Consider the following 16,827-nt stretch of genomic DNA (forward strand, 5'->3'; position numbering starts at 1 on the left):
TCCTGTTTGCAGCCAAAAACAGAGCCAGCCTTTAATCGGCCGATAATATTGGCATCATTCTATTTGAATCCACAGCGAAAGCATTTGTCCATATCCATACGGATATGTTTTATAAAGATGTAACTTTCGGTTCTGTTCTGTGTTTTGTGTGCAGACCCTGCTGACAGACTTGGACAGATCCACAGGCCGCTACAGAGATGAAGTCAGTCTGAAGACTGCCATTATGTCCTTCATCAATGCTGTGCTCAGCCAGGGAGCAGGAGAGGCAAGGAACCATCTACATGTGTCTCTCTGTTTCTAAAAACAATCATTTTCTGATGTCAAATCTCTTTTAGGACTTGGTTTGTGATGCACCGTAACACCACATGATGTGTTTTTTAGTGTGCCCACTTTTCTTCAACACAGACAGACAGACAGACCTGGGGGAACTTGATTACTCTCGTTATGTCTAGGATTATGGTTTTACTCGTACATTTGAAAACAAGAAAAGCTAAACGCTTAAACTCGACTTAAAGTGCTCATATTATGCTCATTTTTAGGTTCATAATTATATTCAGAGGTTATATCAGAATAGGTTAACATGGTTTCATTTTCAAAAAGCACCATATTTTTGTTGTACTGCACATTGCTGCAGCTCCTCTTTTCACCCTGTGTGTTGAGCTCTCTGTTTTAGCTACAGAGTGAGACATCTCACTTCTGTTCCATCTTTGTTGGGAGTCGCACATGCTCAGTAGCTAGGTAAGGACTACTAGCCAGTCAGAAGCAGAGTATGAGGGCGTGCCCTGACAGTACCTAGGTAAGGACTACTAGCCAGTCAGAAGCAGAGTATGAGAGCGTGCCCTGACAGTACCTAGGTAAGGACTACTAGCCAGTCAGAAGCAGAGTATGAGGGCGTGCCCTGACAGTACCTAGGTAAGGACTACTAGCCAGTCAGAAGTAGAGTATCAGGGCGTGCCATGCCAGCAGCTAGGCGAGCGTTATAACATGTGCTACAAAGTGACCACGTTTGTCTCTGAAGTAAAGTCTGGACTACAGTAGAGCTCTTTGGAGCAGTTTGTGAACAGTGTTTTCTGTTGGAGATGGTAAGTCCCTTTGGGGTGGACTTTGGGCTTTTTCAATTTGTAAACCTATAACGTGCACAAAACAGATATATAACACAATAAAGGAAGGGGAAAAGGCAAAAAAACATAATATGACCACTTTAAGGTAAGGGTTCGAGGCCTACCTGGCGCCCGTTGTCTCGGCGTGTCCTCGCTTCACTCGCCAGTCCGTGCAACGGCAAACAGCGTTGACACTCAGTTGACAGTTCACTTGCTGGACATTTAAAATGCAGACATAACATTAACACAACCTCTGCGGGGAAACGTCACGACAAGTCCGAAAATACAATCCTCTTCAGCAGACGCTCACTGAGCTGTTCCACCGCAACATGTGTTCCCGCGAGTCGGACGCAGATAAGCCACACCCACCCCAGCCCGGCAGCCAATAGAAATCAACAGGTGGTGTTATGACGGGACACACATTGACTCACAAGGTGAAAACAACACTAGCATTAAAAAAATCTGGCAAAGTACAGGAAATACGCGAAGTAGTTACGTTTATTCACAACCACATGCACTGACATGCACGTGAGGTCAGCACGGCTCTCAAAACAAAGCACAGGGAAGCTCGGATCTTTACACAGCAAATATTTGTTTGCTGCTATATAAATCTTCTGAAATAATAACTGCTGAGTAAACACCAGGGTAGCTGAGCTATAACTTCTGTATCTTTGATTGACATCATGTTTTAATGTTTGCCTTTGTGTTTGTCTCAACCAACTACACGCGGTATCTTTCTTTACCTGTTCTATCTTTTCACATTGTCTACCAAATAGATGAATATGATGATTACATTGTGCATGTGTGTGTTTTTCAGACCAGTCTGGAGTTCCGTATCCATTTGCGCTACGAGTTTCTGATGTTGGGCATTCAGCCGATCATTGACAAACTACACTCCAATGACAACGCCACCCTGAACAGGTACACAGCTGCACCAAAAGGAGCATTTTGAAACATGAATACTGTGTCGCGGAACTAACAAGTAACTAACAGGTCACTTTGTACTTTGACAGACTTTGAGTTGAGTTGTTGCGTGTATGTTGTTTCCAGACATCTGGACTTCTTTGAGATGTTGAGGAATGAAGACGAGCATCAGATGTCCAAACAGTTTGATGTTGTAAGTCATTTTAGACAAACCTTTATACTGTCCAAAGGTTTTCTCTTTACATCCTTTAGATTCAGTAACTAGCTGAAATCCAATCTCTTAACACATACATGATTTTTAACAACATTACATTAGTTCTCAGAAATCCAAATAACATATTAACACATGCTGCATATAATACTGCTCCAAGTTTCACAACTATGCACTAATAAGCATGGCTGGGCAATAATTCAATATGATAATTTTTGTGGCATTTTTAGGCCTTTATTAGATAGGACAGCTTTAGACATGAGAGGGGAGAGAGAGGGGTAATGACATGCAGAAACGGACCGCAGGTCGGAATAGAACCCGCGGCTGCTGCGTCGAGCCATAAGCCTCTGTATATGGGTGCACGCTCTACCAAGTGAGCTAACCAGGCGCCCTCAATATTATAATTTATCATCTTTCAATGGAATCATATTGTGATGAAATCATATCTCGCGGTACACATCTACGTTGTCTAAATTGATAAGAACAAGCACATACTGACTCAAATTTCTCAGAAAATCTGTTTTTTTTCACATTTTGAGGGAATAATCATTTGAAGAATTGCAGATTTGTTTCAACATCACGCTATTTTTGTGCGAGCATGTAAGTCAGTATATAGCTGACTTTTTTTATTTTGTCTCCATAATTTCACTTGAATCTGTTTACTACATTATTGATGATTATTTTTCTTAAATCTCATTGTAAAAAATATTTTGTGAAAGCACCAATTGTCAACCCTACAATATCAATATCAATGTTTTTGGTCAAGAATATCGTGATATCTGATTTTCTCCATACTCTAGCTCTACTACTATATTCCAGTGTTCCTTTATATTAAAGCACACGTGTACTAGCTTATCTTTAGCATTACATTTCTTTTTTATGTCAAATAGTATGTGAAAAAATTCAAACAGTTATGAACCCGCTGATGAATGTATTTTTTTTCCCGTCAGGTCCATATAGAAACTAAAAGTGCCAGCCAGATGTTTGAGCTGATAAAGAGAAATCTGAGCCACACTGAAGCTTACCCTCACCTCCTGTCTGCCCTGCAGCACTGTCTCATTATGACACGTAAGACCACCTGTCTGCCTCCTTGTTTGTTTTTTTAACCCTTGTGTTAAATGTCCATGAAATGATCCTCGACTCCTCTCCGTCTGTCTGCAGGTAAGCAGAACCGCAACAAACTTCAGTACTGGGTGTTGTTGGATCGGATAGTTCAGCAGCTGGTTCTGCAGACGGACAAAGGTGAAAACCCCGATGTCGCTCCGCTGGAGGACTTCAACGTAAAAAACATTGTACGCATGTAAGTTTCCGGGGTTCCTAACTTATGGGAAATGAGCATTTGTGCTGCAAACTCTACAGCTGTTGTGGTTAGGTCATATTTGAACAACCCAACATTGATTTGAATAAACTTACAGCTATATAAGACACAGTGGTTTGTTATTTTGATAAAATGTTAAATAAAAGAAGTACATTGTACATATGAGGAAGTCTAACATAGAGACATGTTTCAGAAACTGTACTGTACTGTACTGTTCTTGAGAAAAGTTCTCTTTCAGATTTATACAGAAGAGGATTAGGGCCACATGTGAAAAAACGTTTCAAGTTAGAATTATGAAAATAAAGTCAGAATTCTTATAAAGAAAAAAAATCAGAATTCTGACTTTAAACTCAGAACTCAAATACAATGTATCACATGTGGTCCTAATCCTTTTCCGTAGATTCCTGACGTGTTCCTATAGTGATGAATCCTATTGTCCTCGATAATTCAAGGCGTGTGACAGTTGATCGTAATTAGCATAAACGCCCCGCCTATCCACATAAAAGGGCACTGAAGGGCCGTGTGTACGCACAAGTAAGTACAGCATGGTAGCTCAGTTTCACCATAAACCGTTACAACGCACCCAAAAAGGAAACGTGAAAATATGTGATGTGTGCAGTTCATTTCCCCAGCATATGACATAGCCCAAAAACAAAAAAACTTGTGTGTTTTCTGTTTGTTTGTGTGCCTATAGGCTCTGCAAGGAGGACGAGGTCAAACAATGGAAAGAACAAGCTGATAAAATGAGGAAAGGTAAACACATCCACTGTACGTAATGTGCAGAGGGTATTAGACTGTTGCATCCAACACAGTCTCACTCCCATCGCGTCAAAAAGCAACGCAAAGGGGCCTTTGGCGTTAGTGATGCACAAAGTCTCCTTTAGCGTCTCAGTCAGATGCATCCTGTTACGTGAACAAGGCGAAGGGGAAGATGGAGAGCTTGGCTGGACTGTTGAGTTTGAATCTATGTTTTTTTCTCCCATAATCACTGCAGGTCACTATGTACAAAAGAATACTCCAAAACAAGACAATCCTTTCTTTTGGTTGTAATTAAGTCACCCCAACATTTTGCTTACTCACTTAGCTGAGAATAAATGCTTAGAAAGTGCTTTGCTAATTTCACGATGTAATCAACAACACAAACTAGACCTGCGAGTTGGTACATTAGGGTCCAAGCACGCAATGCATTCTAGAAGAACACGTCATGGTTATTAGGTCAAGATGCAGAAAGTGACGATGCTTATTTGTCTATTATCTGTAGCTCTGCAGCTCTGCCTTCAAGAATGACCGTTTACTTTCAATGACTCAACTTCCCAGAGGTCACTTGTTACTAGCTGTCTCCCCTTCTCTTCTCTCTAGAGCATCAGAACTTACAGCAGCGTCTGGAAAAGAAAGAGAGGGAGTGTGAGGCCAAGAATGAGGAGAAAGAAGAGATGGTGGCGATGCTGAACAAGATGAAAGACAAACTGGAGCGAGAGAGTAACGACCACAAGCAAACCCGACTACAAGTGGAAGAACTGTTGGCTCGGCTGCAGCAGCTCAACTCGGTGAGTTACGGTGGCCGAGAAGGTTCAACACAAACACAAAAGCTAAAACACAAACACAAAAGCTGCAATTCAATTACAAAAGCTACAACATGAACACAAAAGCTACAAAACAAATGCAAAAGCTACAACACCAACGCAAAAGCCACAACAAAAATGCAAATGCTAAGGTTTTTTTTTTCCTCATTCGGTATGATAATATTGGGTGTTGAAGAAAAATTAAGTAAAATTGCAGGCCCTAACTCAGCACTGAAGAGATGCTACTTTCAAATCTTGCTAGCTTTTCAACATCACCAATCCTGCCTTTAAGGCTTTTGCACATTTGTGTAATATTTTGAATCATCTACAAGCTGAAAATATTTTCTTTTCATTTTCTTACAAGATCCCAGCTTCGATCACGCCTTGGTCATCTGTTCATAATGAATAATGTTATGTTTTCTCTTTCAGATTTCTAGTGTTCCAGGAGGACCTCCTGTGACTTCCGGTAGTTTATTTCCTCCTGGTCCTAGTCATGTCCCGTCTTCCTCCTCTTCTCTTCCTCCTCCACCACCTCCTCCTCCTCCTCCAGGAGGCCCACCAGGTTTTGGCATGGCTCCTCTTGCTCCACCTCTTCCACTCGGGGTTTCACTAGGAACTGCCCAGAAGAAGAATATTCCTCAGCCGTCTAACCCACTCAAGTCTTTCAACTGGAGCAAACTGCCTGAGGTACACTTCCTACTGCCAGGTCTATTGCTACTGATGTTACTGCTGACATTATACTATTACACATTTATATAGTCCGTCAATATGTCTTACATAACGAACGATTTGGAGATAAACAACAGTCACATTAATCATCAGAGTGGATAATTGTAATGTTTTGTGCTACGTCAGTGTTTTATTTTTTTAAGATTATTTTTTGGGCATTTCCGGCTTTTAATGGACAGCTAGATATGAAAGGGGAAGAGATGTGGGAGACATGCAGGAAACCATCACAGGTCGGACTCCAACAGTGGACCTTCTGCGTCGATCCATAAATCTCTATGTGCACCTGCTCTACCAACTGAGCTAACCCGGCCACGGTACATCGGTGTTTAACATGGATGTGTTAACTACTGTTGCCAGGCAGCCTGCTCTCGGCTTTACTTCCGGTCTCTTTGGCTTCTCTACTACTTCTTGCTTATTCACAGATTATTTTGTAGTAATTGTAATTTAGTTTGTACGCCCCCTAGTGTTTCGGAGAATATTGCAAACAATGCGTTGAGCTTAAACGTCTCCGTGCATGCTCGTAGCGCGCGTACCATCTACGGCTGCCCCTGCACGGTGTCGTGCTCGAGTATACCTGACCCTTTAACGGTGGGTGAACGCGGACCTCCGTGACTGTTACCAGCTAACGCTAGCTAGCTTGGTTGGCAGAACGCTGAATAAAACATTTTTAGATGCCAAAAATGTTTTAAATAACTTTGATGAAGTGAAAACACACAGCGAGAGGGTCAAAGTTTAAGATGAGAACACGGACAACACCCAAAAACAAGTTCAGGTCTATTTTAATGTAAACAGCGCCATGGTTAGCATTGCTAAACTTCTGTCCTTGTTGACAAGTCGGCGTGTAGCCACGCCCCAAAAGCATCCCCTGCTTTATCTGGCAAAGATTGACTGGGGGAGGCGAGAAGAGGAATCAGGGATGTACAAACTGGAAATTAGGAAAAAGCCTTTGGTCTTTTCATGGAATTAGATGACAGTAAGAAAGAACAACATTAGACTGATCCTCTAATCAGCGAACGCCAAACAGCAGCTGACAATGTCCATTGGAAGTAAACAGCTGTGAGATGCATTTGAAATCTCTGGAAAACAAGATGTTACTTGGACCCTGAATTAACATTATGTTGACAAACTGCATTCTTGTTTGTTTCAGAACAAGATAAATGGAACCATATGGAAAGAGATCGACGATGCCAAGGTGTTTAAAGTCCTGGATCTGGACGAGCTCCAGAGGACCTTCTCAGCTTACCAGAAACCACAAGTATTACACCCTAAAATCCCTGCCATGACTTCAGCAACACTGCCCTTCTCTCTTGATATTCATTCATTCTTTGTGTCTTTAGCACATCTATCCATCTATCCATTCATATATGTCTTTTCATTGTGTCACATATATTCAGACTTCACACTAATTCAAACATAAGTCCAAGCAATGCATTGTGATACAAGAGAAGACTTAAAGGTCCTTGCACGCTCAATGGTGTTTTAAGCCCCCAATGTCTCCTTCCAGGCTGCGCTGCAATTGTTGACTTCAAGGCACCTAACCCTAACCTTAACCTTAACCATAACCCTAACCATAACCTTTGCATAATCCTTGTGCCTTCCAGGCAGCGCTGCCTGGAAGGAGACGTTGGGGGCTTAAAACACTAATAAACTCCTTTGCTCACTGAGTCCCAAATATTCGGACGTTAAAAAATGAATCCGACCTCACGTTGTGTCAATCATGTTTGCACACTGCCTGCGAAACTTTCATCCGTCATAAAAAAAGGCGGATCGGGTTTGATTTTCTGCATTTTTTCGCATTCGTAGCAAGCATTTTTTTGTATTTTGACAAGGAGAAGGTATGAGCCTATTCAGAAATGCAGACGCTTGCACAGTGCAATGCGTCATTTCATAACTCAGATAGTCTGCTCTCAACAGGTCAGATTGCAATATCCAGGATGATGATGAGGAGGAGCATGGAAGAGGGGAAGCTGAGAACGCAGACAGAAAAAGGAGAGCAACAGTGTAGTGATGGAGACAGAGAGCGAGGGCAGCGCAACTCTTCCAGGTAGCCGCGGTGCCAAATGCAAGAAGGCGCAGAGAGGACAGCGAGCGAGGTTCTGTCAACGGAGAGAAGCGAGGAATGAAATGAAGGAGAAGGAGAGAGAGGCAGAGCGACATCAGCGTCGCATTTTGTTTTGCGAAAGTCTTCGCAACAGATTAATCATTACGCTTCGGACTCAGTGTGCAAGGTTTCTGTGTGTGACGAAGTTTAAGGATGACATATACGAAAAAAAGCACACATGGTTTTCTCAAGTTTATCAGCATTTTCTCTCTTCTCAGGTCGTTTTCATACCTGTAGTTCATTTACTCTGCTCCAATTAGTTGATGAATTTTAGACTTGGAGCGTTTTTCCCTTGGTTCGGTTTTGTTTGTTTGGTCCACGTTTTGGTGCACATCCGAGTACGATTGCTGCCTTCACATCTGCCCAAACGAACCGCACCAAGGGGGAAAACAAACTCTAGTGTGATCCAACCAAACTACATGAGGCAGGTGTGAAAGCCCCCTTAGTGAAACAATCTATTAATGAATAAAGTATCCTATTTTGTTAACTAATGGTTATTTTTCAAAAGGGTTATCTTGAGATGATAATTTTGTCATGATTTAAATGTTCCCAGTCTTATGTTAGCCTATAGCCTATATTGTATTGCATTCTTTTTGCCTTCTAACTCTGTTGTGTGTATTAACAGAAGGATGCAGGGGACGACCTCGCTTTAGCGAAGAAGGTCAAGGAGCTGTCAGTAATCGATGGTCGCCGAGCACAGAACTGTAACATCCTGCTCTCACGGTCAGTGGATGAAAGGGTTAGGAATGAATGAATTAATTAATTAATTAATGAAAACTAAATACTAAATACTACTACTAAAATACTCAGAATTCTAGTCAGAATCTGAGTCTGATACTGCTCCATTGGGCTGTGATTATAGGCCGTGTTTCAACCGAACCAGGAAAGAAAATGCCTCTGCACTCAATTGGATAGACCTACAACCAATCAAAGTATGTGACGTATGTTGTTGCCAGCTGATAAATTAAACTTTTGCCGAATCCTGTAGGAAGGACGGCAAAAACATCTTTCCGATCGACAAATGCCTTAATCGCGGTTCTCTGTTCATCCTTTTAAAATGAATGTGCTGTCGATATCTTCTATAACAGATGCGATGGCGGAATCTACACATCTCAATTCTCCTGCGTCAGCCATCTTTGTTATAAACAAATTCAACCCAAGCGCTCTTTGGTGACGTGGTTGATTCCATCATCTGTCCATCATCGTATAAAGCCCGCCCTGACAATTTGATTGGTCCAAACAGCTCTAGTTCGAGCATAGTTTCTCCACAACGGATCAAGTCCAGACTGAACTTACCGACCTCAAATGTTGTGGGCAGGGCTATGTTCGGCTGGCATCCAGGCTTGAATTTCCTGCCAATAAATTGCAACTTTATGAGCTGCCTCAATGCACTACTACTTTTGGTGTCTATAAGGCCAGGTGGCCATGGCGTTTGTTTTTTCAACAGTATCATTTTATAATACCATATCTCAGTCTGTGAGTTATCCAGAGGTTTGTTTTCGAGTTGGACAGTTGCACTAACACATGGCACTAACTAGAGATTCGGTTACAAACACAGAGACAGGCATTTTTGTTGTTGATTGAACGATTTCCTTACAGTTGAACTTAAAAGCCTCAGCAGCAGAAATTAGTTAATCTGTCTTTTATAGTTTAATAAACTCCTCTCTGATACATCCCTATTCCCCAACAAAAAAGGGCACATTTAAACACAGCTTAAGCTGACCAAAGTACTGTATAAAAACCACCTAGGTGCTGTATAAAAGAACATTGAAATGTAAAAAGTAGAAAGAAAACAAAAAAAACATCCCAATGTCTGTGTTACAGGCTGAGGCTGACCAACGAGGAGATCCGCCATGCCATCCTGACCATGGATGAACAGGAAGACTTACCTAAAGACATGCTGGAGCAGGTACACACACACACACACACACACACACACACACACACACACACACACACACACAATCTTAGGACACAATGGAGATGCTCCATGGCCATTTCCATTTTTATCAATGTATTGGGAGAAAGTGGCCACGTCAGCTGTTCAGAGTTCCAGCTGTAAAAGTCCAATTTATTTTTCCCCATAGATAGACAATGTCAGGTGACTGGCTTTTGTACTGATGTACTACATCACAACATATATTGATAATGTGATATAAAACTACATGTTCCATGGTAGACGCTTTTAGCAGTATAATTCACTTTAGGATTTTGGGATAATATTGGATCAGTTTAGCCACCATGATGCCTGTTTCTGACAGAAACATTCTTATTATTATTTTTGGGACATGTCTGATAAATAAATACATACAAGAACTTTTCAAAATGAAATGCACATGTGACAGTTTGTGTGTTTATGTGTCTGTGTGAAGCTCCTGAAGTTTGTTCCTGAGAAGAGTGACATTGAGCTGTTAGAAGAACACAAGCATGAGCTGGAACGTATGGCCAAAGCTGACCGCTTCCTCTATGACATGAGCAGGTACACACACACACAAACACACACACACACACACTCCCTCTTCTCCTTCTTTGTTTTTGACGCCTGTCAGGTAGCGTGTGTAGTTGATTTTGGTTTTTAATTTCTGCCTGATACGTTATTGTTATATATTTTTCTGTTCTCTAATTACTTAGAAATTGTGTATATAATTTTGTCAACAAGGGTTTCCCCTTCTTCCTTTAACCCACTTAACATCCACAATTACACACTCAATTCCTATTCGGGACGTAACATATTTGGGGGCTCGTCCGGGATACATGTGTTACGAAATATGTTGGGTCCCGAGTAGGAATTAAGGAGTAAGGTGAATGTTAAGTGGGTACGTAACAAAAATACGTAACAAAAATCAATCAGGCAGTTCTACAAAACCAAAATCAACTGCATACGCTACACGCCAGCTGACACGAACAAAGGAGGAGGGGGGGGGGGGGAACTCCTCTCTCCTTTATACACAGGAGTTACCACTCAGCAATCACCAGTCAACCTGGAAAAGAGAGGGAGGAGGCACACATACACATGAAAAAATACAAACCCCTCCATAACACTTGTCATGGCTCTGTACGGAGGAAACTTATTAATGATTGTACCAATGCTACATCTCAGCTGCCCAGGGTGTGAAAAGAGCAGGTAGTCGCCACTAAGCTGCCTGTGTGCTTAATCAGAAGTGCGTTACGTAACATTTTTAGCTTTCAGAAACTGAAAATGTGACATTTACACCCACTTCTACAGGTCTACAGTTGAAAATTAGCAGGCTGGCTAACACTGGCACATTTACGGAAACGTTGATTAATGTGCAATGTCCTTTTATAAATAAAATAAATGAAATGAAACAGCTATAAACATTGTTAGACACTAATAGTTTGAGAAATACCAGGTAGTTTAGTTGAATAAAATGAATGAATCAGAGGCCAAAGACTCGAGGCATGCATTTAAGGGTTAAACTAAACAAAAGTTTTATGTAGGATCTGCAAAGAAGTTTGTTAGTTTCATCACATAGGTATTTATATCAAGTGATGTACAACATATTTCTCCCCCTACAGTTGCCAATGACATTCACTGTTTTGCCTTCTAACTTCTGTCTTCACCCAGCATCAACCACTATCAACAGAGGCTCCAGTCTCTCTACTTCAAGAAGAAGTTTGCTGAAAGAGTGGCTGAAGTCAAACCTAAAATCAAAGGTACTCTTTTCTATCCCAAAAGGTCATTCGTTCACATTCAATGTTTGAGAGGAGTGTTATATTTGAAATTAAGGTACAGTAGATGTTATGAATATGGATGCATGCTTTTCTCTCTTATAGTTTCTTTGAAGTCTGTTTTGTATCCCCTGCTTAACATATTATAAGATATTCACTATTACAGTATTGATTTGAGTGCTGTCTGTGAACATGTATGACATTCCCTCCTTGTCTCCTTGGTTTCAGCTCTGAGTCTTGCGTCCAGGGAGTTGCTACAGAGCGGGACACTGCGTCAGCTCCTAGAGGTGGTTTTGGCCTTCGGTAACTACATGAACAAAGGACAACGGGGAAACGCCTACGGATTTCAAGTGTACAGTCTCAACAAGATAGCTGACACCAAGTCAAGCATTGACAGGTGCAGTTCACAAAATGTCTCTGTACATCGTAGGCCTTTTTAACAGAGCAAAACCAGCATTAACAAAAGCAGGGACCTGCTGAATCACTGTCACACTACGCTGTAGTTGCGTACGTAGTTGCGTACGTAGTTGCGTACGTAGTTGCGTACGTAGGTATGAGTAGATACGGACCCTACGCCATAGCCGGACATGCACTCCTCAGAAATGTAACTTCATGTTGCGCAACGCAGACCTCCTACAACTGGGATTGGTCTACTATGCCTTGGCATGGTAGCATTGCATTACCTCCTACTCCTTTTCGGGTTCTCCTTCTCTGTGAACAACAATGAAATCGGGGAGAGGGTTAACTTTTCCTGCCACAGCTTTCCGACTGTGGTCAGAAAGCACAGGGGAGACACTTTGTTTCTCCTGGTACGTGTCCACTGGCAGGGTCATTCGAGAGACAGTTGCCCCCTCCTCATTTGCATATAGTTGAATCCAGGCTACTTTATGCAAATCAGTGGCGTCCAGCTTGACTCATCGCCTCTGGAAAACTCATGAAAATCTGCATAGTGCATACTGTTTACTACTATAAATCTGCCTGGGACACTTGAATAGAACCTTTACTAATGTTACAAATACGATTATTTGTAACGGCAGTGCTTTTCCTACTATTACAAGTGAAATGTCTGCTGTGAAAAAAGTCTATTTGCACGTTTGGCTATTTCTTGTGAAAGCCACTGAGAAGTTAAGTGAATGTTAACTATGTGGTGTGTGTGTTTTTGTAGAAACGTCACTCTGCTCCACTACATGATCACTGTACTGAAAAAGACGTTCCCTAAGGTGGCAGCTTTCAGCCAAGAGCTGCAAAGTGTGCCAGAAGCTGCTAAAGTCAAGTAAGAAAACACACACACACACACACACACACACACACACACACACACACACACACACACAAACATACACACATTGTTGAAGTAATACAGGCACAATGAAGTCTATTGAAATAATTTGGTTTAAAAAAATATTGTGAACCTGTTGTAGTCATATTTATAAAACTAGAAGCAGTCTATTTAACCATCCCACCTTTTTAACTAAGTATACAGGCTCTTTACAGCATCACTGGGACGGTACAAAACCTGGCAACCTCACTGTGACAACAAGACTTACTGCACTGATTGTGCACCAAGAAATTGTTCAACTCCAGCTACAGCTACAAATTTGAACAAAAAGCAGTTAAAAATGTGCCATGTGTTTCTCTCCTCCCCCCCCCCCCCACTCCCCCCCCGTCTACTCAGTATGACAGAGTTGGAGAAGGACATGAGCAATCTGAGATCGGGCCTAAAAAGTGTTGAAGCGGTGAGTGAGCTCAGTAGGGTGCTTGGAAAGTTCTTAATTATCATCTGAGCATGTTTAATCGACAGACAACCTGTAAATCCATTGTGAAGACTACGCCAAAGATACATGTATGAAAAAATATTCAAATCAATGTGTCTGTCTCTCTATGTCCAGGAGCTGCAGTACCAGCAGGGTCAATCCTCTCAGAGTCCTGCTGATAAGTTTGTCCCTGTGGTCAGTCAGTTCATCACTGTGGCCTCCTTCAGCTTCTCTGATGTAGAGGAGTCTCTCAGTGAGGCCAAAGAAGTGGTGAGTGGCCAACAGATGACAGTTATTATGTTATTCACGTTGACTTTGTCGCATTTTCTGCACCATCACAACACTAAGCAGTCTCGAGGTGTAAATGCACTCAGTAATTAAACATTTATGGGAAATTTTGAGCAATGTGTTAGACAATGCTCTCCACCACCATCATTAGACCAAGAGGATGGGTGGATGGATGGATGGATGGATGGATGGACTTATATATATATATACGGATGAATATATTGATGGATGGATGGATTGATATATAATAGATAGATATATGGATGGATATATGGAAGGACAGATATATGGGTGAATGGATATATGGATGGATATATGGATAAATGGATGGATGGATATATGGATGAACAGATATATGGATATATGGATGAACAGATATATGGATATATGGATGGATATACGTATGGATATATGGATGGATATATAGATTTCAGATATATGGATCCTAAACTGGGAATCATCACAAATGCTTGCTTTTGGGGGGGTATTGTTGGGTCTCTGTAAATGATAGAGTGTGGTCTAGACCTACTCTATCTGTAAAGTGTCCTGAGACAACTTCTGTTATGACTTGACACTATAAATAAAATTGAATTGTATTGAATTGGGTCCTAAAAGACAGGGCTTTCACCCAGGAAACGGGTGTTAATGTCCCGGGAGTACTGCTTAAGGGGACCGCTGTTTTAATCCAAACCACAATCTTTTTTTCTAATCTTAACTAGTTGTTTTGGTGCCTAAACTCCGCAGGACGGTCATCTTTTGTCGGCTAAACTTAACTGCAGCGTCTGCTGAAAATACTGTAACCTCACGGTGCTCTGTACCCAGCTCACAGTCACATTTTCTCAGCTAAATTTAACCTTAAGACTAAAGGCTAAACTTAACTGTCATGTGACCGGTCATCATGTGACTGCCGCAGTCAATGTAATTGCAAAGGATATCATATGAATTGCTGTGCATACGTTTTCGTACAATATCATACAAACCCGTTCATGAGAATGTGTTGGTATAACAAACAAAAAACTGAAATGCGCTGGCTTTTTAGGACTCTTCAACATAGTACAGGAATTTGATTTGTAGCCCTGAGCAAAGACACGAGTGAAGCAACTGACCAAATTACCACCTTCAACCATCATGTTCATATTGGGTTTTCAGTTTGTACTGTTTAGGTTTTAATACTGCATTGCACATCAAAGTTATATACACTATTTAAATAACTGTCGGCTATTTTTTATAATGTTTTAACTGTAAGCCACTTTATTGCCGTTTACTGACTTTTACTATTTGCACTTTTTTAAAAGAATAAAGATATTCTTTCTCTTGTTAAAGTTTGAAAAGGCACTGACACATTTTGGAGAAGACCCGTCCAACCTGCAGCCGGATACGTTCTTTGGGATCTTCGACACTTTCCTCACAGCTTTCTCAGAGGCCGAGCAGGACAACGAGAACATGGCCAGACGCAAGGAGGAAGAGGAGAGACGGGCACTCATGGAGGCACAGGTTAGAAGATATTATCAGCTCAGATAAGAGAGAGATGACCCATTCCTACATATAACTACGGAAGTAAAAGTTAAGCACTGTAATTTGTATGTATTCCACGTATTTCTTGCTGTATGCCCCAAATGTACTGCTCATGTAAGAACGCTGTGGACCGCGTAGGGAGGAGGGTCATAAAAAAACACGCTTTCAAGCCGGGGAGCAGAGTTCGCTTACCTGGGGAAAACAAAAGACTTTCATCCGGGTAACGCATGTTCATTCATTGGGAGTGTTTTAATCCAAACCACGACCTTTTCCCTAAACTTAACTAGTCATTTTTGGTGCCTAAAAATAACTGTCGTCGCCGCATGACCCTCACTTTTTGTCTGCTAAACTCAACTGCCAAAGCCCACGAAAGGACCGTCATCTTGCGGTTGCTAGCGGTGCCCTGTAGCCGGCTCCCAGTGACCTTTTGTTGGCTAAACTCACCTAGCAACGGGCCCTGAAACAACTGGCACCTCATGGTAAATGGTATTGGGCTGAAAGTAACCATTTACCGGCTAAATTTAACTGTAAAGACCGCGGCGGTCGCCTAATTTCTTGGGATATCAAACTAATTGGAACCTACAAATTTTTCAGACAATATCATATGAACCCGTTCATGAGAATGCATTGCAGGCACGGTTGCAGTGGTTAGATGAATACAAAAAAGTGTTGTACCCGTTTCACTCAGTCTTTAGAAAATATAGAAAATATTTGACACTGACTCTTGACAGTCGACATCACCACTTTTCCTTGTTTATATAAATGCATACAAAGCCTGATGATCACCTCTTTTCGTGGATACATGTACAGCATCCATCCTCTCCTGTCATGATCTGTCTTTCTTTCCAGCTGAAGAAAGACAGGGAACAGAAGGCGAGGAAAGCCAAAGCCAATGAAGAGGAGGAGGGCGGTGAGTTTGATGACTTGGTGTCCGCTCTGCGCTCTGGAGAGTTGTTTGATAAGGATCTGTCCAAAATGGACCGTAGGAGAGAGCGGAGAGGTAACTTGGTGGACATCAGCCGGGAGAGACCTATAACCAAACTGAACCAGTAACAGGACACCATTTAACCCTTTGAATGTGTTGTGTTCGTTGGTACAGTGAAACGCAGGCACTGGTTGCTGTTACAATGTAATTTATGAACCGTCATGAATGTATCTTAATGTATTGACCTGAAGCAGAACACTGTTCCTTTTTGTGCTTTTATAATTATTGAATAATAATAATTTCCAAAACAGTCTCAGTCTGCTTTGACCAGTTTTGAGGGTTTTGATGTTCTTTTAATAATACATATTTTTTTTAAAAGATTAAGAGAATAGTAACAAAAAGATATACATGTTCTCAGATATGTGATAACTTATTGTGTTACAGTATCCCTAGTATATTTGCACTAGTTTGCACCTCTGGTTTATTTGTGAGTTCTTTCAGAATTGTAAACAAAAGCAAATCTGTCTGTTCATCCTTTAAAAACATGAATTTATAATGTACCATATAAAAAAAACTATGATTTAGTAAGTTATATTAAAGTTACTTTAAACAACAATTGCATCCTGGAGAAATTGCATTAATTGCATTAAAGTTGATGTATTCATTTTTAATATTTCAAATCATTTTGAACCAAACACTTTTTTGTTTTT

At 41.2% G+C, this 16,827-nt stretch overlaps 1 protein-coding gene across 1 annotated transcript in view; it reads left to right on the top strand.

The window, feature by feature from the left end:
- Window positions 1-16,733, top strand: part of daam1a (dishevelled associated activator of morphogenesis 1a) — a 31,586-nt gene extending 14,853 nt beyond the window's left edge. The window contains exons 8-26 of the mRNA XM_078276758.1: window positions 155-265; window positions 1,918-2,021; window positions 2,151-2,217; window positions 3,186-3,303; window positions 3,397-3,535; window positions 4,248-4,306; window positions 4,913-5,100; window positions 5,545-5,802; window positions 6,992-7,099; window positions 8,571-8,668; window positions 9,770-9,854; window positions 10,318-10,424; window positions 11,532-11,620; window positions 11,864-12,032; window positions 12,801-12,908; window positions 13,311-13,371; window positions 13,525-13,659; window positions 15,001-15,171; window positions 16,042-16,733. Of these exons, the coding sequence (XP_078132884.1) occupies window positions 155-265; window positions 1,918-2,021; window positions 2,151-2,217; window positions 3,186-3,303; window positions 3,397-3,535; window positions 4,248-4,306; window positions 4,913-5,100; window positions 5,545-5,802; window positions 6,992-7,099; window positions 8,571-8,668; window positions 9,770-9,854; window positions 10,318-10,424; window positions 11,532-11,620; window positions 11,864-12,032; window positions 12,801-12,908; window positions 13,311-13,371; window positions 13,525-13,659; window positions 15,001-15,171; window positions 16,042-16,245 (2,379 nt within the window). The 3' untranslated portion in view covers window positions 16,246-16,733. The remainder of the gene's footprint in view (window positions 1-154; window positions 266-1,917; window positions 2,022-2,150; window positions 2,218-3,185; window positions 3,304-3,396; window positions 3,536-4,247; window positions 4,307-4,912; window positions 5,101-5,544; window positions 5,803-6,991; window positions 7,100-8,570; window positions 8,669-9,769; window positions 9,855-10,317; window positions 10,425-11,531; window positions 11,621-11,863; window positions 12,033-12,800; window positions 12,909-13,310; window positions 13,372-13,524; window positions 13,660-15,000; window positions 15,172-16,041) is intronic.
- Window positions 16,734-16,827: the final 94 nt, after the last annotated feature.

This window comes from Sander vitreus, chromosome 20 (assembly GCF_031162955.1).
Source record: "Sander vitreus isolate 19-12246 chromosome 20, sanVit1, whole genome shotgun sequence".
Classification (NCBI taxonomy): domain Eukaryota; kingdom Metazoa; phylum Chordata; class Actinopteri; order Perciformes; family Percidae; genus Sander; species Sander vitreus.